Source organism: Saccopteryx bilineata, chromosome 2 (genome assembly GCF_036850765.1).
Source record: "Saccopteryx bilineata isolate mSacBil1 chromosome 2, mSacBil1_pri_phased_curated, whole genome shotgun sequence".
Classification (NCBI taxonomy): Eukaryota; Metazoa; Chordata; class Mammalia; order Chiroptera; family Emballonuridae; genus Saccopteryx; species Saccopteryx bilineata.
In genome coordinates this window covers 307,200,253-307,223,656 of record NC_089491.1, presented here as the reverse complement: position 1 = coordinate 307,223,656, position 23,404 = coordinate 307,200,253, and the positions used below count along the sequence as shown (strand labels likewise).

The 23,404-nt window shown below is 47.6% G+C and overlaps 1 protein-coding gene across 2 annotated transcripts; it reads left to right on the top strand.

Annotated features, from left to right (window-relative positions):
• Window positions 1-3,459: 3,459 nt before the first annotated feature.
• PRELP (proline and arginine rich end leucine rich repeat protein) lies at window positions 3,460-20,049 on the top strand. 2 transcript variants are annotated; one of them, XM_066261650.1, is made up of 4 exons: window positions 3,460-3,614; window positions 11,733-11,825; window positions 13,616-14,595; window positions 17,452-20,049. In XM_066261650.1, the coding sequence occupies exons 3-4, from the start codon at window positions 13,632-13,634 to the stop codon at window positions 17,625-17,627; spliced, it is 1,140 nt and encodes a 379-aa protein (XP_066117747.1). In that variant the 5' UTR covers window positions 3,460-3,614; window positions 11,733-11,825; window positions 13,616-13,631; the 3' UTR covers window positions 17,628-20,049. The 2 variants fall into 2 exon arrangements, with proteins under 2 accessions (XP_066117747.1, XP_066117746.1); XM_066261649.1 differs by lacking the exon at window positions 11,733-11,825.
• The last annotated feature ends 3,355 nt before the right edge of the window (window positions 20,050-23,404 follow it).

Sequence of the window (23,404 nt, the reverse complement as noted above, 5' to 3'; positions counted from 1 at the left end):
GGGGAGCCTGTATTTCTAGAAACCCTTCTGTATTTCTATGGAAAGGATTATATACAATCATGCCCTTTCTTCTCTTGCTTCAAGCACTTGCTTGTAACCAGCAGCAGTTACTGTGAGGGTCAAATAAGCAGTGAGCTCTTGGCGGGGGGGGGGGGGGGGGTGGGCAACCCAGTTGGGAAGTGTGAGCAGGTCCAGATTCTCTGCAAATATGGCTGCAATCCGCCACATTGCAGAGCCCCCCACCACCTTCTCCCAGGCCTTTTCTGTCCCCACATTCCACCCCAGCTCCCTCCTGGGAGTTGACCACAGTAGCAGCCTGGATATCTTGACTTTCCACCCCCTTCCCCAGCATTCACCTCCTGTTGTCTTCCACGTGCCAGGAGGAGAGAAGAACCTCTGGGGGGGAAGCTGCATGACTCGTGGCCCTGAGACTCGATGAGGTGAAGCTTTTTCCGGAGGAGGTGCAGGTCTGGCTGTCTGAAGCCAGTGAATTGCTTACTGCTCTCCCAGACAACAGTCCCAGTGAGGCCTGAGATGTCCTGGGTGCACCTGCACAAAGAAGATGGAGCATGGTTATTACCTTAGGTGCAGATGTGATCAAGACCTGCTTGCCAGGTAGCTAGACTGCAGCAGAGTGGAGACTTTAACCCTAGGTGTCCCGAGCCCAAACCTCAGGCTGTCTTCACACTCTTGCTAGAAGAGAGCTCAGAGGTCACTTAGTACAACCTCAATTTTCAAATGATGAGCTGAAGCCAGAGAGGGAAAGGGACATCTCCAAGATCATATAGCATGTGAGAGGCAAAGCCAGGTCCAAAAACTGCCTCCTACTCGTGAAGCCATTTGTCCCCTGTCAAGGTGATGAGAAAGGCTGGCTGGCTGAGAATAACTGACACCTTCTCCCTCATCGTGACCTGATTTGTCCCAACTCACTTTCATTTCTCAGTTGTGGTCCTTAGACCAGTGATTTTGACCTCAAATTTCTTCAAGGACAGGCAGGTCAGTAACTGAGTTAATCTAGGTTCTCAACCCAGTGACAAGATAGCATGGAAGAAAGGCGATTGTTGAACTGGGAAGTGCGTTTCCTTCCTAAAAAAGCTTCAAATCCAATTTTTACAAGTATCAATGTTTCAAATGCTTTGCAGGAGGGGAATGTGGGGCACAGATGAAACACGATGAACTATGAGTTGGTAATATTGAATAGTTGAAGCAGGGCATTGTGTACATGGGGTTATTAACACTATTCCTAGTAAATGTGTATATGTATTCAATTTTCCATAATATAAAGGGTTTTTATTAATGTGCTATCAAAAAACATATTTGGCCTGATCAGGTGGTGGCGCAGTAGATAGAGCATCAGACTGGGACGCGAAGGACCCAGGTTCAAAACCCCGAGGTCACCAGCTTGAGCACAGGCTCATCTGGTTTGAACAAGGCTCACCAGCTTGAGCCCAAGGTCGCTGGCTTGAGCAAAGGGTCACTCAGTCTGCTGTAGCCACCCCCCCCCCAGCCAGGGCACATATGAGAAAGCAATCATTGAACAACTAAGGTGCTACAACAAAGAATTAATGCTTCTCATCTCTCTCTCTTCCTGTCTGTCTGTCCTTATCTGTCCCTCTTTCTGTCTCTCTCTGTTTCTGTCACAAAAAATAAAAAAGAAGAAGAAGAACATATTGGGTCTCAAGCCATATTAGATCTGCAGGCAACCAATCAGTACACTCTAAACATTCCCTAATAGCCCCCTAGTTTTCTCTGTCCTTCATAGCAATCCTTTCTGCTTGGCCTGGGGCAGGAGATGACAAGGGAGGGTGGAAGGGAGACACAGTGACTTGGGAAGGGCTGGAGTCAGTCATCATCAATGCCGATGAGCCTCTGGACTCTGGTTATTTGGATGGGCCCCATAAAAATGGATTCAAGTCACACCCCCTGCACTCTATCTAACACCTTATGCTCCCACCCTTTGCCCAGCCTCCCGGAACATGACTGTATCTGGCTCACCTTTCTTACCACCTGTCCCAGTAAGGGAAACAAGAAAAATCTTAGGTCGATGTCCTCAGTCTGCAGAAGGGATCTGTTTATCCCTTTGGGATGAAAAATAAAATGCAGCAGTGGCTTGGCACTTCTGGGGCACAGGTGACTCTGGAGAGGGTCACTGACTTCTAGCAAGACCTCACCAGCAGGTGTAGGAGGCTCACACTTTTGGTTTGAAGCAAGGTGGGAAAAGAAAGTACAAGTTTTATTTTTCTTTCTGTTTCTTTGGCTGACTGCCATTCACTATGCTCACTCTCCTACCCTTAATATCTCCCCAGCGTACAAAGTGCTCTCACACTTATTTCATCTTCCAACCTTGGGAGGTAAGTATTATTCCCATTTCATAGATAAGAAAACTGAGGCTCCACATGATTTAGTGATTTTCCCAAGATCAGATAGCTTGTAAATGACAGTCCAGGGCTGCTGATCCTGATTTTAATGTTCTTTCTTCTACCTTAGATTGGAAGAGATGGCAGGAGTTATCTGTCACTGAGCTTTTCAGCTCTCCGCAGATCTGGTGACAGAAAAAGTTATTGATATTTCTAAGTAGTCAACTGGGGTGGCAGAAAGTTTTGATGGGCTGCTCCTTACCAGCAAGTTGTTGCACTTTTTAATTGAGAAGAATTATTTGAAGTAATCATCTGACTTAAATGGGTCTTCTGGGATGACGATGAGACATTTGGATTTCTTCATGTCTTTGTGTGATGACCATAGAGCCCCTAAATCTCTCCTGAGATGCAGATGCGGAAGCTGAAAGAAGCTACTAACCGTGTCCCCATGGGTGAGGGGCAGTGAAGTTAGGTCTGCTATCAATTCTGAATTCTGTCTTACTTTGTTGTGACTCCAGGCCAGATTTTGCCCTCTCTGGTCCTCATAACATCTTTCTGACAGCCAGACCCTGGCTCTCTCCCATGCCAGCTCACTGCACAGGGAGGCTCCACCTCCTCAGCAACCTCCTAGAGAAGATGACTTAGGAAAAGGTGGTTACTGCTCAGAGAAAATGTCCCACACCTCGGTTCAGAAATTTAACACCGAGGGAGCAATGGGAAGCAGAGCAATCGCTAGGAGGAGGAATGAAACGGGCCGGTGTGAACCCAGCCATCCAGCTCTGGCCCACACAGAGTTTGCTTTTCATGCCTTTTCCTCTGTTATTTTGGCTTGATTTCCAAACATGGGTCAAACAATTTCCCCCCAGAAGCAGCAGCAGAAGAAGGAAATGTTATTAAAAATGAGTTTGTTAGTGGGCATGGCGTGTGGATGAAGTCTTTGGGAGTTCTGGCTGCCAAATAAAGACTTTATTGTTGTCATTCCTCCTTTCCCAAGCTCCCGCCCTCTCTTCTCTCCTCCCTCCCTTCTCTCCTCCCTTCCTACAATCTGCCTGTCCCTCCCCCTAACCTAACCTCCCCACCCCAATAGAATCTGGTAGAAGAAAAGTCAGGCAAACACAAGCACACTTGCACCACTGGAAGATCAGAACTTCTAGCTGGCTCTCTGTTGCCACAGCTCCACTGAAGGGTGGGGGAGGAAGAGGAGGGAGCCTTGCCGGGGACTAACCCAGAACTGAGAGCAGAGGCAGGTGTGTGCAGGTAAGCCCAGTCGGGAGATGGGTAGGAAGCCTCCTTCCTCCAGCAAGTGTCCTCCTGCTGTGTCCAGGCTAGGTTATTGATCTAGTCTCTGTCTCTTCCTTCCCTCCTTCTACCTTTATCTCCTCTCAGATGAGCGCGAATGAGTCTTCCTCATTGCTTCTGCACCCTATTTCTCTTTCTTCTCTTCACCATCCTCTACCTGTGTTATTTGAAAAAGTGAAACTTTCTTGGTATAGACACGTGTTGTAGCACAAAGTTATGCTGCATGTGGTATTTTTACAGATCAGGCATTTCCATAGAAACCAGAATCAAGAGCCCATTTCTCTGCACCTTTCACATATTGTCACTCCTTGTTACAGGCACATAAACACACACACTACACAGAAGCCGTACTTTCATTCTGCACACACACATACACACACACAAATATACACACATAAAGGCTTCTGCCCATTCACCTGCACTCTCTGACTGCACATGACGTGCAGAACTAGACACATACACACACACACACACAGCATCTCGTCTCTCACCCTCTCACATGCCTCTTCAGAGCAAAGAGAAAGTGTGTCTTCCCACTGAGATGGCAGAGCCAAAGAAAATCATGTGTGCCGAGTCCCAGCGGAGCAGGGAGGACATGAACAAGCACAGGAGTTGGAAGGCTTTCTCCGTTCTTTAGAACTTAATTGGGTAGGAGGGGAAAATGTGTCTCTCCAACCTGCACAGTATCTTCCCAGTTGCTCTGAATTTCTCTGTCTCACTGGTCCAAACCACTGGCTTTTGGAGAAAAAGAGAAGAAAGAATCCAGCTTCTAAGCCTTAGAGGTCCTAATCCCCAGCTCAGGAGGCAGGCAGCTCATTGATCTTTCTGCAGGCAGCCAGAAAGTATTTCTCTTTAAAGCCATTTCTAAATTATCTTAAGTTGGCAAGGAGTCTTTATAACAGAGAAGAAAGATAGTAGTTTTTTAATGAGTAGGGAGGGGGAAACTGGAGGGGAACTGAATGGGGCTTGTTCCCAAATAGAGTGACCCTTGTCCATCTCAACAACAGAATGCTGTCTCAAGACAGGCATGGGTGAGCCAGATGAGGCTCCCCGACTATGACTGATCTTCACAATCACCTGGGGGTATGGGAGGGGGAATGGAGGGGCTTACTAAAGATATAAAAGTCTGAACCCCTTGCTCCAGACCTACTGAACAGAAACCCGGGCAGCTGTCATTATTTTAATACAAATGGTCAGCCAGGGCTCGAGAGCCTGAACCAGGGGCCTGAGGGCGACCTGGGGACCGAAGAGCCCAGGATTCCCGGCAGCGCTAGCTGGAGAGAGGGCTGTGTGGTTTCCTGGACAAGGGCTGTCTGAGGGAGGAGCCCCAGAGTGTGCCAAATGGGCCACTCTCTTTGGGGAAGCAGGAATCGGTGCTCAGGGAGCAGGAAAGATCTACGATCTTCCCCTTCTGTCCTACTTGCAAGCACCTGTAGCCATATCATGGGAGAGCATCCTAGAGGGAAAGTTCCCCTAAGATAGCTTCACAAGTATCTGTTTCCCCTCACCGGCTAATCTGTCTGTGCTGAGCCCCTGAGACACTGTGACGGTCCTCTCCCCATCCCCATGTAGATCTCCCCTCCTCTTGCCCTCTGGCTGTCTGTTCTGATGGCCTCACACAGAAGATGGCTAGACAACAAGCGCTGCCCAATGGGCACCCCATTTATTGGGCATGTGAGGATGGAGCATTTCAAGGATGGAAAGGGCAAAAAAGCCAGATGTGAAAGGTTGGGAGGGGAAGTCATTCATTACGATGGGACCCCACAGCCAGCTGTGTGCCTTCCCTCACTAGCATTCTCTCACCGGCTACAGAAAGGCATGGGGGGGGGTAGTGAGTGGAAATTCAGAGTGAGCAGTCGCAGGTGGCTGGAAGATTCTTTGGTCTCTGTTATTAGTTGGTTCTGAGACCCGAGTGTAGTCTCACAGGCCCAGAGAGAGAGAGGAAGTTGCTCTGTGGGAAAGAGTGGCAGTGGGGATCCATAAGCCAGGACCACCAGCAAGATCCTTGCCATCTGGTAGAGGGCTGAGCTGCCCTCTGGCCAAACTGGAGGAAAGAGACCCCATTACTTTGACATAATGTCAACAATAACTCAACATTTACTGAGCACTCACTTTAAATACATCCACTCATTTAACCCTCAAATCAATATAAGACAGTGTTATTGTATCCATTTTACAGATCAGGAAACTGAAGCTTAGTCGAGGCAAGAGATTTGCCCAAGAGCATCCAGTGAAGAAGTTGAAGAGTTGCAGGGTTAGGACCCAGGTCTATAAGCACCTACGGCATCAGACAGATTATTCTGGGGATGGGGGCAAGAAGGAGACGGTGAGATGAGGAGCCAGCCACCTCACCCTTGCTCCTTCTCCAAACCTCCAATGGAAAACTTGCTCTTCTGCACTAGTGGCTTGAGGCCAAAATAACTTCACTCTGTTTACAATTTGTCCTGTGGTAGATTCCGCAGAGGCAGATGGTCTCTCTATCATGGTGTTATATTTAGTTTTAGCACTTTTTTTTTATCTGTAGCACATTTTAAAGTTACTTAACACGGTTGTTTTTGACAGTAACTGGGTGAGAAATACAAGGATAGGGATGATTTTGTTTTCCCCCTTTTACAGGTAAGAAAACTGAGGCTGAGAGCAAGTTCATGTCACTAGGTAGTGGTGGACAGGCTGAGAACCCTTTTCTCCTGTGCAGTCTGCACCGTGCAGCTCTTCCCCCACCGCCAGGTCAGCCCCGCCCTTACACTGATTTCACCCCCCTGGGAAGCTGCATCAGTGGTGTGTTGAATTCATTGTGTTCAGCCCTCTTGTTAACTTAGGACCACACAAGCCCTAGTTATAGGCCTTAAGAGAGCCTCGGGCAGCCTAAGTGGGCCTGCCTTGCTCTTCTGCCAGCAAACAGGCAAAGAGCACCTGATAGTCCCAGCTTTCAACTCCCTTCCAGGCGTCAGGAAGACATAAAGGGGACAGGATGGCTTTCAGGAGTCTGAGTTTAAAACAGAAAGGCGGGAATAGGGAAAGAGTCATGCCAATGTCTATGGGTGTGGCTCTCAGTCAGGAGGCAGCCCCATTTTTCAGAGCGGGGTCACTGGCTGGGTTAAACCATAGAGTTTTAGGGGTGACCAACTAGACAGGGATGCTGACAAAAAAGAAGAATGCCAGTAAGTAGTGTGGAGTAATCCTTTAACTGGAGGAGACACACCCAATCTCACTCCCAGCCAACCCCAATTCCCAATTCTCCATACACAGCCTATGACCCTAAACTTTCTCCTAGTGGCTTGGCAAGTTCATGTTGACCTCAAGCCATAACTACCCTGAACCTAAACATTGCACCATTGCTGGGTATTCAAATTTTAAATGAATGAATTCATGAGATAGAGAGGAGGGCTAGCTCGCTTTAAAATCAGAGTCTCTCTAGAGCAAGGATCGGGAATCTTTTTGGCTGAGAGAGCCATAAACGCCACATATTTTAAAATGTAATTCCATGAGAGCCATACAACGACCCATGTATGTTACATATTATCCAATAAAAATTTGGTGTTGTCCCAGAGGACAGCTGTGATTGGCTCCAGCCATCCGCAACCATGAACATGAGCGGTAGGAAATGAATGGATTGTAATACATGAGAATGTTTTATATTTTTAACATTATTATTTTTTTATTAAAGATTTGTCTGCGAGCCAGATGCAGCCATCAAAAAAGCCACATCTGGCTCGCAAGCCATAGGTTCCCAACCCCGGCTATAGAGAATCTGCTCTTATAAACAAATCAATAAATAAACTAAAGCCTTGCTATTTGTAAAGAGCTTCCACACTATGACATGACTTCATGTGCATGATCTCATTTGATCCTTACACAGATGAGGAGCCTGAGGTCTGGGGCAGAGGGGCAGAGCCAGGAGTCAAACCCAGATCTCCTATATTAGAACTCAAATTTTAATTTAAAATGCTCTTAGGAATTGTTCCTAAAGGGCAAGATTGAATTTTGAGTTGCGTAAAGCAATTGCAGCAGTGTTTTGAGAGCCAGTGCTAGCAAATAGGGCTGCACAAGGTCAGTGATTGTCAGTGGTCAACCAGCGTTCAGTGATTGAGCAGAGAGCACATCCGGGGAAAAGTTGGGTGGTGGAAAAGCATAAGAAATTTAAAAACCACACACACTTGGGCCTGATCGGTGGTGGTGCAATGGATAGAGCATCGACCTGGGACCCTAAGTCTTAGGTTCGAAAACCCGAGGTCGCTGGCTTGAGTGTGGGGTTGCTAGCTCAGCTTGAGCCCCCTGGCCAAGGCACATATGAAAACCATTCAGTGAACAACTACCATGCCATAACTGAGTTGATGCTTCTCCTCTCTCTCCCTTCCTCTCTCTCTCTCTCATTCAAAAAAACAAAAAACAAAAAATCACACACACTTATGACCCACCCTAAGAGAACTTATGATTGAACAGAGGTTCTGGAAGGCAAAAGCATAAGAAATTAGACTTTGGGGAACTATGACACCCCATGGAGTTCAGGGACTTTCAGTTAGTCACACAGATTGTGGTTTCGGGGATTTAGGACATCACAGTGCCTTGCCAGAGCTGTGCTGTCAGGAGCTCCCTCTGGACAGCCACACTCCGGCAGGAAGAGGTGTTGCCCAATGAGAAAAGCCTTAGAAATGAACGCTATTTCCTCAAGAAAAAAGCATGGGCGGGCGGCACACACACACACACACACACACACACACACACACACACACACAGAATGGTTTACCCACAGGCTAAGAGAAAGGGAGTTAACAGATCCAGTTTCTCCACAGAACTGGCGGAAGAGGCCCAGAGCTTTTCGTAGGGGCACCTCCCGTCTGCTCTGGGAGGAGCTCTGTCAGCCTCCAGAGGTTTGGAATGTGAAAGGATCAGGAGGACTGTTGGGCAGATCAGAAAAGTTCTGAAGGGTCTGGGTGGAGGAGGGGGAGGAAGGCCTATGTTTATTTCTGATGGAAGGCGTGAGAAGCTGGCTTGCCAGGTAGAACTGTAGCTGACCTGTGATCCTGTCACTCCTAATAATGAGGACTAGGGCCACCAGTTCCTGAGCCACTAAAAAGCCCCTCCCAGCAAAGGCCTGAGTCAGTGTGCCTCACAGAGTGGGCTTTTGCTGGAAGCTCTGGACAAGTTTTTTCTACTTAACTCAGGGCCCAGTGCCTGACAGATGCTTTTGGTGACAAAGGCAATGCCAGGAAATTGGGAGCCCTAGCCAGTACTGGGGAGTATTTTGGAGGCAAGACGCTGTGCCTCCAATTAAATAAGAAAATAAATAAATGTAAAAACAAAAAAAAATTCAGTATCACAAAAACTGGAGCTTCAAAAAATGTTCATTTTTAGCATACTAATGCTTTAACTGCCTCCTTAAAATTTATGTGCAAAATGATGGTGTTATTTTTAAGAAAATTACAGGACTTATAAGATATTAATCCATAGTTCATCAAGTGGCATCAGTTCAACCATAAGACTCCAAGTGTAGTTTTATGATGAATGTCTTTTCTTTTCCATCCTTTCAGTGTATCCTGAGATTGTTACAGCCTCAACTGTAGATAAAGCCAAGAATCTAACTAAAAGTTCCTTTGTGACAGAAGGCCCAGGGAAAATGGCCCTCTGTACCCCCTTGGAGAGGTGGCCTGGGGAGAGGCCACTTTAAAGGGAGGTGGAAAAGCAACAGAGGCTACAGGCAATCTCATGCTTCCTTCTTCCTCATGTGTCTGTTTCTCTGCTTCCCTCCCTCCCTCCTTCCTTCCATCCTTCTTTCTGCATTCAGTGTATATAAAGGCTTACACATGCACTCAGAGTTCATGCGAACATGATTTTGCTTATGTGTATAGTACAGAAGTGTGTGTGTGTGTGTGTGTGTGTGTAAGTGTGGAAGACTCCCACCGAACCTCCAGGGTTAAGTTTTGTCTTTTCTCTCGGTTTTTTTTTTTTTCACATTCAGCTTCTCCTGAGCACCTGGCCCAGGACTAAGCAGCTGGTGATGGGCTTCTATTGTCTTCGTTTGAGTAAAACCAGCAAGAAACCAGCACTGAGTCAGTCTCTTTTGCAGGGAGGAGTCCAAGCTGATGCAGGTTCAAAGGAAAGAGGACAGGTGGCCTGAAACAGAGGCAGTGATCACAGAGGCTAGATCAGTGATGGGCAATCTTTTGAGCTTGGTGTGTCAAAATTCGCCAAAAAACCGAGCATAACTCGGGTGGTGTGTCACTTCGAGAAAAAATCCATAATTTCACGATATTTATAGTTTAAATTACAAAAATGTATAATTGTAATATATAACTGTATTTAATAAACCAAAAACTAATTATTTAAATTACCTGCTTAGTGACTTCTTTGTTCATCTGTCAGTCAGTTTCTTTTGTTGGTCTTGATATTATTTAACTTGTGTGGGGTGCCGTGAACTAAGATAAGTGAGGGGGAGGGGAATTCTTTAACTAACCTGCCTATTAGTGACTTTTTTGTTGCTGAATTTCATTGGCTAAATCTTCAATTGAAGGTTGGTATTTTGTACACTTCAAGCCCAAGCAAGCACTACTAACTTCACCTGTCAATCTGTTTCTTTTGTTGGTTTTGATATTATTTAACGCTGAGAATAAGGTCTCACAAAAGTACGTAGAGGGAAAAATTGTGAGTAAAGCTATTGCTATATTTTTCAGGGTGCTAAAAGTGTCTGGCACTCCAAATTTCCTGTTCATAGTGGCACTCTTCTTGATTCTCCAAGTGGCACCTTTCCAGAGTCTCAAGCTTTGACCTCAAGTCGACAAACACCTGAGCCCACATGTTGTCTTGAAATTCTGCAAGTTGCATCTTATGTAAATTAAGATGGCTGCCGCTATTTCTAATGGCGGGAAACGGCACCCATAGCACAGGCCCTTGCCTCTCCCAGCCTCCCCCTCACTTATCTCAATAATGATGGTCAATTAGAAATCCACGATGCCCCAGAACAATAGAATGGATGATGGTTGCTATGGTTATGTGGTTGTTGGTTATGGCAATCACAGGACCCCCAGAGATGCGTCCCCCACGTTGTTCTGCTGCTCCTTTCTCCACTAGCTGGAAGTGAGGTCAAAGATTCCCTAACGGCCTAACCGGAAGTCCCAGAATTAGACGGTCTGTGCTGGAGTTCTGTTGTTTTGGCTTACAGACCTCCAGCACAGAGTGTCTACACTACAGCAAATGTTTTATCCTCGGCTACTGCATCCGGCCGTGCAGGAGTCAAGGATGAAACGTCCTTCTTGGCATGTGGCCCTATACTTCTCTGGTATGTGGCCACATTTGGCCATGTGTCATTAAAAATGGCTACACATGTCAGAGCTGACATGTGTGTTATAGGTTCGCCATCATGGGTCTAGATAAAGCTGAGAATACACTCCAGCCCACTCTTGCTCAGAGAACCCCAAGAAGCCTGCATCCCCACCATGCCCCTGATCCCAGAAGAGGAGAGGGCAGACACCACAATTGTCTGTGGAAGCAGCAAGAGGGGCCAGTGGAAGAAATATAAGATGATGACTCTGCCTGAATACCTGAAGGGGTGTCGTTAGGATGAAGGCTCTGAGGAAGGGATGGTACATGAAACCCCTTCCCTGGGCCCTTCTCAGCCAGGCCCGGGGGAAGCTTGTGGGAGCTACCACTTTGTGGCTACAACCTTGAGTCTATTGCTATTTTCCCAGCTTAATTCTACTCAAACCACATAGACTTATCTGAGGGGTCCTCAGAGCCAATGGGAAAGGCAACCCCAAAAGATCCTTCAGCAACCTGCTCTACCATGTTACTGAGGTTAGCAGGAAGTTCTTGATGCCTCAACACCAGCAGCTCAAATGGCTGTGAGAGCAGCAATTCCGGGCCACAAGAAACAAAAGTGGTTTCCCCACAGCTTTCGATTCCTTCCCTGTTTACTTTCCCAGAAGCCTCCACATCTAAGTAGAATTCTTGGTGTGTCTCCTGGGGGGCAAAAAAACAGTGCTCGCTGAGCTGAATCCAGTGGGAGAGGGGCAAACAGGGGGCACGCCCGCTCAGGCTCAGTGTCTGCAGCACTTTTCTTCCTTCCCTGGATTCCCACAGGCCCCACCCTGGGAGGCAGGAGACCTGGGCTTCGTCTTTGTTAAAGAGCTTCCTGGCCCTAGCAAGTCACTTCTTCCCTCCAGAACTTCAAAGGTAGATTCTTCCTTTTCCTTTCTTTTCTTTTTATTTAGAAATTAAATTTAATGAGGTGACATTGATCAATAAGAGTACATAGGTTTCAGGTAAACATCACTATAGCCTTTGAACTGCTAAATGTATTGTGTGCCCATCACTGAAGTTAAATCATTTTCCATCACCATATATGCGTCCCTCTTTAATCCCCCCCTCCCCACCCCTCCCTCTGGTACATCAGTTTCATCTATGTCCAAGTGTTTCAGTTTTACATTCCACCTGTGTGTGAAACCAGAGTTCTTAGCTTTTCCTGATTTGATCATTTCACTCAGTATAATGTTCTCAAGGTCCATCATGTTGTCATAAATGGCAGTATATCATTTCTTATGGCTGAGTAGTATTCCATTGTACAAATGTACATCTTCTTTATCTAATCCTCTATTGAGGGACACTTTGATTGTTTCCATGTCTTGGCCACCATGAATAATGCTGTTATGAACAAGAGGGTACATGCATCTTTGAGTACCAATGTTTTTGAGGTTTTGGGGTAGATATCCAGTAGATATCTGGGATTGCTGGGTCATATGGTAATCCTACTCTTAATTTTTTGAGAAACCACCATACTTTCTTCCATAATGGCTGTACCAGTTTGCATTCTCTCCAGCAGTGAATAAGGGGTCCTTTTCCTCCACAGCCTCTCCAACACTTGTTATCACCTATCTAGTTGATAATAGCAAATCTAACAGGTGTGAGGTGGTATCTCATTGTAGTTTTGATTTGCATTTCTCTAATAGTTAGTGAAGAGGAGCATCTTTTTATATATCTGTTGGCCATTTGTGTATCTTCTTGAGAGAAGTATCTGTTCAGGTCCTCTGCTCATTTTTTTTTATTGAATTCTTTGCTTATTTGTTGCTGAGGTTTGTGATTTCTTTATATATTTTGGATATTAACTCTATCAGAGTTGTTGAATGTTATAGTTAAACCTCAATATATATAACAAAATAAAAAACACACAGAGTTGCTCAGGTTGGCGCAGGAGTGACTGGGGGGGGTGCCCCAGGGCCATCCCCTTGATCTTCCTCCCTCAGGGGGCGACGTAGAAATAGGAGCACAGCTTGAAAACCACTGAGCTGTGGGATCTCTAGGGACTCTTCCAGAATGTAACTCGCCAGGACTCTGTGGTTCACGTATCTTATATCTTTTTTTTTCTTTTTTTTTAACTTTTTTTTAATTTTATTTATTTATTCATTTTAGAGAGGAGAGGGAGAGACAGAGAGAGAGAGAGAGAGAGAAAGGAGAGACAGAGAGAGAGAAGGGGGGAAGGAGCTAGAAGCATCAACTCCCATATGTGCCTTCACCAGGCAAGCCCAGGGTTTCGAACCAGCGACCTCAGCATTTCCAGGTCGACGCTTTATCCACTGCGCCACCACAGGTCAGGCACGTATCTTATATCTTAACATCCCTCTTATAAGGACAAGAATGATTTTCTCGTGCTCACAAATGGGAAGACTGAGGGCTAGAGAGAAAGCCACAGGACTCCTGGTTCACAACCCAGTGTGCTTTCTGCTAGGAGGATTCATTCTCCAGAACTGCTGAATACATTGAATGGCTAGGTCTCTGGGCAGGGAATCCAGACCCTCAAGCCCTTATTACTGTCTCACCGGCTAGATACAGGCAAACCAGGAAATGCTTCCATAGGTCCCCCCCACAGCTCCCCTGATTTCCCTTCTGGCTGACTTTAACTGCGAAGACATGGCCTCTGAGTACGGAAGCCCAACAGGCTAACGAGCTCCCTCATCTCCTTCCTGCAGGTGCATCACCCAGATCATGAGGTCATCCCTCTCCTTGCTCCTCTCACTCCTCCTCATCTTGGCCTCAGTGACCCAAGGACAGCCACCAAGACGACCAAAACCCGGGCACAAGCCCAGGCTTAAGCCCAGGCCCACACCCAGGCCTTTTCCGCCCCGTGAGCCATCGGAGCCTACAGAGCTGCCTCCTCCCCTCCCACCAGGCCCTCCATCTATCTTTCCTGACTGTCCCCGGGAATGCTACTGCCCCCATGATTTCCCATCTGCCCTCTACTGTGATAGCCGCAACCTTAGAAAGGTCCCTGTTATCCCACCTCGCATCCATTATCTCTATCTCCAGAATAACTTCATAACTGAGCTCCCCGTGGAGTCCTTCAGGAATGCCTCAGACCTGAGGTGGGTCAACCTGGACAACAACCGAATTCGCAAGGTGGACCAAAAAGTACTGGAGCAACTACCCAGCCTGGCGTTCCTCTACATGGAGAAGAACCAGCTGGAAGAGGTGCCCTCCGCCCTGCCCCGGAACCTGGAGCAGCTGAGGTTGAGCCAGAACCAGATCTCCAGGATCCCACCTGGTGTCTTCAGCAAGCTGGAGAACCTGCTGCTCCTGGATCTCCAGCACAACAGGCTGAGTGACAACGTCCTCAGGCCTGACACGTTCCGAGGCCTCAAGAGCCTCATGCAGCTCAACCTGGCCCACAACACCCTGAAAAAGATGCCACCCAAGGTCCCCACAGCCATTCACCAGCTCTACCTGGACAGCAACAGGATCGATATGATCCCTAGTGGCTACTTCAAGGCTTTCCCCAACCTTGCCTTCATTCACCTTAACTATAACAAGCTGTCTGACAGGGGCCTCCCCAAGAACGCCTTTAACATCTCCAACCTGCTCGTGCTCCACCTGTCACACAACAAGATCAGCAGTGTGCCTGACATTAACAACAAGCTGGAGCACCTGTACCTCAACAACAACAGCATCGAGAGTGAGTGGGGTGGGGGGCGGGGGGCAGGCCACAGGGAGCGATCGGGGACTCACCACCTCAGCCCTTTCTCAGGAGCCTCAGGGTGAGGGTGTGCCAAAGCACCCTGTTTGGCACTAGACTTCAAATCTTGGCTGCTATCTGTATGACCCTGAACCAACATTTGACCTCTCCAGGAAGTTCCCTCATCTGTAAAGTGAGAATGGGAATAATGCTTCGCATAAAGTTAATATGACGATTTAATCATTTCACACGGGCACAGAGCCCAGAATACTATGCTTGGAGGGTACTCGCTTCTCTTCCTCCATCTCTTCTTATGAGTCCCAGCTTCTTTTCCCTCCAGATCTGTAAGTAGGGTAGACATAGAATACAGTCCTAAACAGTCTCCTAAAAGCAGAGCAATGACACTTAAATGCTCACTCTGAAGTGTCCTGGGCCCGTCCACTGCAGAAACTGGCAGCTGTGAGATGCAGAATCCCCCCAAGTCTGTGCGAGGTTTTGAAGGCTCTGTAAAAGGTATATGCAGAGAGGCAGCGATAGAGGAGTGGGCAAAAGTAGGTTAATAATAGTAATAAATAATACAGTAATTAATAAATAAATAAGAATACAAGAATAAATTTTGTTTTGTGTACTCACAATTATAGACCTACTTTTGCCCACCCCTGTATATTCAGGGTCTGCAACTATTACAAATGCAGCATCCAGAAAACATGTCAGTATGTGGGTGCTTTCTGAATCTATCTGGAAAGCTGGAGTAGTTAGTCATATAAGACAGTACATTTAAGGAAGAATTTGCCTAAGATACATTTACAGGGTCCCAGGCTATGAAGTATCATCAATTGCAGCCCAAAAGAAGAAGCAAAGAGTGGCAATTTTGCTTCCATCAAAAGTGTCAGCTTGAGCCTGACCAGGCAGAGGTGCAGTGGATAGATCATCGGACTGGGATGCAAAGGACCCAGGTTCGAGACCCTGAGCTCACCAGCTTGAGCGCGGGCTCATCTGGTTTGAGCAAAGCTCACCAGTTTGGACACAAGGTCGTGGGCTCGAGCAAGGAGTTACTTGGTCTGCTGTAGCCCCCTGGTCAAGGCACATATGAGAAAGCAATCAATGAACAACTAAGGTGTTACAAAAAAAACCCTGATGATTGATGCTTCTCATCTCTCTCCATTTCTGTCTGTCTGTCCCTATCTATCCCTCTCTCTGACTCTTTCTGTCCTTGTTAAAAAAAAAAGTGTCAGCTTGAATCAAAGCATCAGCAGAAAGTTTTAAAAACAAAAGATACAACGTTTTCTGGTCTTTAAACAAAAAGCAGGCCACACTCACGCAAGGAATTCTGCAGCTGCAGGGATGAAGGAACCAGAGGGGAAGAGAAGCGCTCCTGAAATAATAATAGGAATCCTTAGTCTCCAGCCAAAGGATGAGAGGGAGATTGCTGAGTTTCTATTATCTTGAAATGAGTGGCAGGGAGACCAGGCTAGTTCACTCATCTGGGATAATTACACAGAGTGGGAGGGGGCTCTTTAAAATCTGGCAAAAAAAAAAAAAAAATCAGGGAAAGGGAAAACTATCTAATTTTACCCTGCAAGTAGTAAACTGAGGCAACAAATTACTCCCATCCAGGATGCTGTTTAGGCCAAAAATATAAACAGAAGGATACCTAATAAAAGACTGACAGGTCTCTCTCGGTTTGTGAAGCACAGGCTGCTAGAGGACAGCCAGCTTCCTGGGGGCGAGTCGGAAAGATCACACGCACTCTCCCCGTGTCACAGACTTGGGGATGAGTGTCAGGGTGGCCAAGTGACAGTCCAGAGTGACAAAGGATATACGAAAATCCATCTATGTCAGGGCTATTTCTGCCACTCCAATGGTGAAGGGAAAACAGTCCCCCAGATGATAAATGAGAAATTTTTAGACAGACTAGAAATTCATTTAGAAGATGATACATCTGCTGTCATCTAACAAGAGGTGAAGGAGAAAACAAATCTCATTTTCCATTGGAAAGCCTACAATCAGTTAATCACATCAGAATCAACCACCCCAGCATGTCCCTAGGGCCCCATGCCCTCTCCAGACCCCCTTTCCTCTTCCCGTCACCCTATTTCAGGCAATGTGACTACCTTCTGTCCATCCACATTGCCTCCCATCCAGGTCACAGGAAATTCTCACATCCACCTGCCAGCTTCAGATCCCGCTTCACCCACTCCTTCCCCACACCGTGGCTAGGTTCACTCTTCTGCAGCATAAACCTCGTTAGGGGTCCCTTCCAAATTTTACACTCCAGGATACTATAGTTCATATATACTACCATCCCTCTCAAAATGACAGTCCTGCTTAACACCATTCTGCAGGCTGAAGATCAGAGCCCCAATCCTTAGTGAAATATTTGAAAGCCAACTATAATTTTGGGGCACAATTTACCTTTCTAGCTCACTCTCCCTAGTTCATCACACTGTGCTGTTTACTACTCCCAAATTCTTCTGTGACCTTCTTGGCCTCCACAACTCTATTCAAATAGGATCCTTTATCAGAACCCCATTCCCTATGCCGCCCCCCCTCCCCTATAATCTAACTGTGAAGGTTCAGCTCTAAGCTTACTTTTTCCATGACTCCTTAGAGTGAATTTCTAATAATAATTTTGGATCAATTGCAATTTAATTAATTTTACAATGAGTAAGCCAGGCCTGGAGGTAGGGGCGACTCATCCATGGTCACACATTCCTAAAGTCAGCTAGTTCCAGCAAGAACTCTAGAGTCCTTATTCTCAGTTGTCAACTGTCTCCTCCCTCATCTGTGCCTGCAGCCCTTTCAGTCCTGACCCCGCCCTCCTCCCTGCTCACCTCTCCCCTCCTCTCTCCGCAGAGATCAATGGGACCCAGATTTGCCCCAACAACCTGGTCACCTTCCATGACTTCTCCTCCGATCTGGAGAATGTGCCACACCTCCGCTACCTGAGGCTGGATGGGAACTACCTGAAGCCGCCCATCCCGCTGGACCTCATGATGTGCTTCCGCCTGCTGCAGTCCGTGATCATCTAGGCCACGCTCCGCCCCAGTTCTCCTCTGGTTGCACTTGAATGCTGGTGGCCCCGGCGCCTGAGCTACCTTCGTCTTCTCTATCTCCCTGTCTTGTTTCCATCTTTGCCTTTCTTATCCCACCTTCCTGAGGCAGGGCAAGCCACACACTCTGCTGCACCTGCAGCTTCCAGAGCGAGACTTCCCAGGCCTTGGTTGGATCCACCTCGCCCAAAGACATTCTCTGTATATCCAAATTTCTGTCTCATACCCTCCCCCCCAGCCCCGCAGCCGCATCACTCCTGAGTAAGTCTGAGCCCGGACTGGCATTTAGATCTCAGTTCTGGGGAAGCAGGAAAATGGTCAGGTGTAGCCCAGAGGTGAGGCTCAGAGAGTCTTACAGGAAACTCCTCCTTTGTGGGCAGCTCTGACCCCAAAAAGCCAAAAAGCCCAGGCCTCACTGGCCAAGAATCTGTCTTGCAAAACTGCTGCTCCAGCACCTGTTCACTGGCACCAGGCATCATTCTGGCTCTCTGCAGGCCTATATTCTCCAGAAAGGAAGTGCAATGGCAAGGCCAAGGGAAGGCAGAAGGTCATGGCTCCCACAAGGGCCTGTATCTGGCCTACTCTTTACAGGAAGGAGCTGGGGTCCTCTTCCTCCAGGGTGAACACAGCTCACAGCCTCCTAACTGGGCCTCATGATTCCCAGAAGGAGAACAGGGAGGAACAGTCCAGGAGAAGAATGCCTCGGGACCTGGGAATCAGCCAGGGGGATATGGGGGAGAGTCAAGCCCTGGGACGGGCCTGTAAGGGTGCAACTGGATCCTACAGCCACCTCGGACACTCTGAACAAGAAGCCCGATGCCTGGGGAACACAGCGTCCACAGTGGAGGGTGCAGAGCCGCCAGCCCCACCCTGCCATCTGCTCTCTATCAGTGTGGATGGCCCAGTCCTTACCATTCACAGAGAGGTTCCTGAGAAACACGAAAGAAAAGGCGGGGCACCTGGAAATCTCCCAGAAGCCTCTTCAACATGCGTAATTAGCCTTCCCTCTAAGGCAGACACATCAGTGACACCTGGTGGCTGTTGCAGGTCACAGATGTCTCCTCTTTTTCACCTCCTTGGAGGTGGTTTTCCAAGGGGAAGGAGTTCCAACTCGAAGATTCAGAGGCCATGTGCATGTTCTCTCTTTCTTCTGGGATCTAAAGGACACAGAGCTACAGTGGTGTCCCTGAGGTGGGAAGGAGGGGTGGAAGCCTCGGTCCGTTGTGGGTGAGCTCCAGTGGCAGCCCTCGGGAGCCCAGGCGAGGGTGCAGTCTGTTCTCGTTTGCTGTCTGACCTTCCTGTGCCCTGTACTTTCAGCTCCCACAATCTGTAAACCGTTCCAAGGCCTCTCCAGCGCTCGTGTTCCATTCTGCTGCTGCACCCTTTCGACCTGGCTCTAATGCAAGACAAGTCCTAAATATTATCCCCTTCCTTTGCAGTTATTTATTCCCTGTATGGAACGCCCTCCCCCGAAGTTCTTGCCCTGCCTACCTGGCCCAGGTGCAGCTTGGCAGGCCGACCTCCACAGGACGTGGGCCCATGGGCTGAACTGCCTCGAGGGGACATTGCCCCTCTACAGTCCTGAGTGTATTTGTTGGTGGGGTTGGGGATGGATGTTCTAGAAATGAGTACGATATAGTGCTTACCCTCAAGATAGGCTGAGACAAGATCCAGAGATTTTTAAGAAATCATATTAAGCTAGACCCTAACTTCAAGAAGTTTGCATTATACTCTTTCTAATCTTTCTCTTTTTCTAATTTACAGAAAATCGAGCTTATTTTATCTGTGCTCTTACAAACTGCCTCATTCTTCCTAGCAGCAGCCGGTTTCTCCAAGGCTCCTGCTTAAAGTCAATATAGCTTTGTGGCTGTAAGCAACCTGGCGTTGTGGCCTGGATCCGCCCCCTTCTGTACCTTATTCACACTTCTCAGTGTCAGCCTCTCCGCTGAGGCCCTCAGGAAGCACAGCTCCTGTGGCTGGAGGTGGGAGGAGGCGGAGACCAGTCCTCCGCAAACCCAAACTAGTATGTTTCAGGAGGAATGCAATCACCATCGTCTATCCCATCACCTCATCTAGAATGTCTGCTCCCTGCAGCCATAAGCCAGAGAGGATTTGAGTTAAATGACTTTACAGTAAACCCCACCCCACCCCATCAACACACACACACACACACACACACACACACACACACTGCTATTTTCTATAGGTTTCAGGAAGCCCCCCTCCATGCATAAATTCATCTCCCATGCTGTTGGTATCTACATATACAGGTGTGTAAGTAGGTATATATGTGTACTCTGTTCATATAGCTATTCTCTTGGAAGACCACGTTAACTTTGTGAAACAACTTTCACATTCCAACATGCTTCACAGCAGAGGAAATAAAGTAATATGAAAAACATCTTGCTTGAATCTGACAATGTGAACAGGTCAAGAATAATACCTTAAAGTCACTTTGCCACCCCTCTCCTCCTGCCACCACCTCTTCCTTGCTCTGGAAAGATGGGTAAAGAGGGGTTCCTATTCTTAAAAAATGGTTTTTTTTAATTTAATTTATTGTGTTTACATAGATTCTAGTGTCGCCCCAAATATGCACACACACCCCGTATTCCCCTCAAGAAACTTTTAAGTAAACAATTCCAAAGCCTTTTCCTGGTGAATTTTCCCAAATCTCATAATTCTCATGAAAAATTATTCCTAAAGTCAGACCAGAAATCTGACAGCTACTTTTGAAGCCAAAAGACCCAGGACTTTCAACCCACAGATACCAAATTGTCGAGAGTCTTCCAAATGCTCAGTACTGAGCCAAATACAGAAAGACACAAAACAGACACCTTTCCTGGCCGAGGGAAGCTTGCAGACTAGTTGAGGAGATGCCGTATAAAAACACAAAGCAGGGGCAGAGCTGTATCAAGGGAGAGAACAAAAGGCCGCCTCTTCTGGAAAGATTTACAAGCTGTGCAGATGTTCATGGAAGGATGAGAAGGGGGTAACCCAGAATCTCTCTTCGTATGGAAGGTTCTAGAAGTAGGCTTGTGATCCTCTCAGCCTACACCATCTTCTTTAGGATTAAAACTACCAGATGCTACCCCCACCACTCCCATCCTGCCTCCTAAACAGCTGCTTCAGTTTGATTCAGCAATTTTTCAGTTGATATCAACTACATACAAGGTTTCCAGCTAAGAACTCATGAATAGGCAACATAAATAGCATGCCCATGAGGAATTCAAGGCTTGGTAAAGGGGAAAATCCATTAATTAATAACTGTATGTCTTCAGTGTTTGAATAAGGGTGTGCACAAAGATTGTGATGAGAGCCTCTGCCCTGACCAGAGAGAAACCAGGGAGGAGAAGTTGGGGAAAGACACAGGAAGGAGGGGAAACAGCATGAGCAAGAAGGCAGGAAGGCACCTCGGGTAAAGCATCGACCTGGAATGCTGAGGTCGTTGGTTCAAAACCCCAGGCTTGCCTAGTCAAGGCACATATGGGAGTTGATGCTTTCTGCTCCTCCCCCCGCCCCGTCTCCTCTCTCTAAAATGAATAAATAAAATCTAAAAAATAAAAAGTTGATAAAAAAATTTAAAAAAAAAAAGAAGTCAGGAAGGCTCAGTGTGTAGAGGGTGTGCGTGCGTGCATGCGTGTGTGTCTGAGAACGAGAGAGGGACAGTTCTGGTCATGGACTTATGTGACTACAAGCCCTCAGCAGGGAATATATCCCTGTTGCTAAAAAAAGCAGAAGGGTTCCTGAAATTTTTACTTACCCCTCCCTCCCTGCCCATGAAAGAGACAGCAATAGAGTCAGCTGGCCAGACTTGTGTCCCTACTGCCTGCCACGTCACTTCCATCAGCACGCTTTCTGCTTCTCCTAACGAGGAGCTCAGATTAGAAAGGCTCCCCACACCTCTCGCCCCCCTTCCTGGGCTCTAGGAGGCTGAGCATCCTGCAGTGGTGGTCAGATGGTCCCCACACAGGTCACACATACATATCCTAGGATCTTCCCTGAAATCTACGGAACCAGAGCATGTGACAGGCAAGTTTATGAAAGTAGAGCCAAGGCTGGGGGAGGGTCCCAGAGGTGAGGCCAGTTTTGAAGTGATTGGTGGGAAGAAGGTAGTGGTGGGGTGCCAGTGCATGCCAAGTGAGGCTGGCTGTGCCCTGGGGGAGGACCAACTGCAGGGCAGAGGGCACGGCAACAGCAGGGAGGTATGTGTCTCCAAGAAATGGGGGAGGGAGAGTAGAAGCAGGAGGCAGGCAGAATGAATGAACAGTCGCATCTGCATTTCTCGCAGAGAATAAATGGTGCAGGTGGGAGGCGGCCCAGGCCCTGACTGTGGAGAGAAAACGAAAGAAGACAGCAGCCAAATATACCATCTGCTTCTGGGGCCTGTCCTGCCTCCAGGGCTCTTTCTTGCTCCGCCTAGCAAGCTCCTTTCGGTGGCTCTCCGCAGGGCGGGGGTGAGGGAAGAAGAACGCTGCCAGGAGCTCAGGAATATGCCTTGCACTGATGACCAGGTTCTTGGGCTTGGGCAAGACTTCTCCACAGCAGCTGGTGTCCAGGAACTCTGCAGGCCAAGCACTGCCCTTTGGGCCAGGTTATTAGATCTGCTCCTTTAACCCGGTGTGCCCAGGCAGAGATGAGCTGTCTGCCAGGGCCATTTGTATTGAGGCCACCAAGACACACAGTCTCAGGGCTCCCACGGACGAGGGGTCATATGAACAAAGGAGAACTCTCTGGCCTGAGAGAGTCAGGAAATCTAGGAGCTGACCCTGGCTTTGTGTGACCTTGCATAGGCCACCTCACCGCCCTGGGTCTTGTTTCCCCATATGTACAATAAGGAGTTTAGGTTTAGATGATCTTTAGGGGGCCTTGCGCCTGGGATTTAGTACCTGATCAGGGGGAAGGAGGAGGGAGGAGCATCACTGAAGAACTGGGCAGACAGGCAGGCTGGCAGAATCCTGGGAGACACATCTGCTCCCACGCCACCTTCACTGAGGACTGCCCAGAGAAGTAGCAGCACGAAGAAAAAGAGTTTCTCCCTTTAAGTATATCCTGTAGGGGGAGGGCTTCTTCTCAGTTACCTGAGGACACTACACCATGCCTCCTGGTGTTTGTGATCAGAAGTCCTCTCTGGGGCCCAACCTCAGCAGATTTAGAAAATGTTCTCTCCATCATTACCAGAGGGCTTGAAGTTGGCTTTCAAATCTTACCCCATATTTATTCTCTTTCTCTTTGAATTGCTTGACTTTTAAACTTTCCATATGGTGACTTTTGTTGTTATGGTTCCGATGTCAGGGCTCCAGGTGGTGGGTGATGGTCAGGTTCCTCAGCTCTCAGGCCCTTTTAATCTTTGGGTTTCATCTATAAAGTCAATAAACATCATTGATCTAGATGGAGAAAAAATCTGGGAAGGCAAGCCTCCACCCTCACGCATGCTCACTGCTGTCTTCTCTGAATCTGAGGGGTGGGGTCCTTAGGATGGGGGAAACGTGTCACAAACCAGCATGACTCTTAATTTTGCAGGTCTTGGGTGGGAACGGGGAAGGATTAGTAAATGACACAGAAAGAAGATGGATGGGATTGGGAGGACCTATTGCACAGCTGATAGCTTGCAAGAGCAGATCTTCACCCCCAAATCACTTTATTTATAGGGCAGAGCAAAGTCATTAGCAAAACAAAGAGACCTCAGATACAAAGTCACATTTCTGAGGCAACCCAAGAATTCTTCCCAGTGCAGAAAACCCCTACCATATATAACA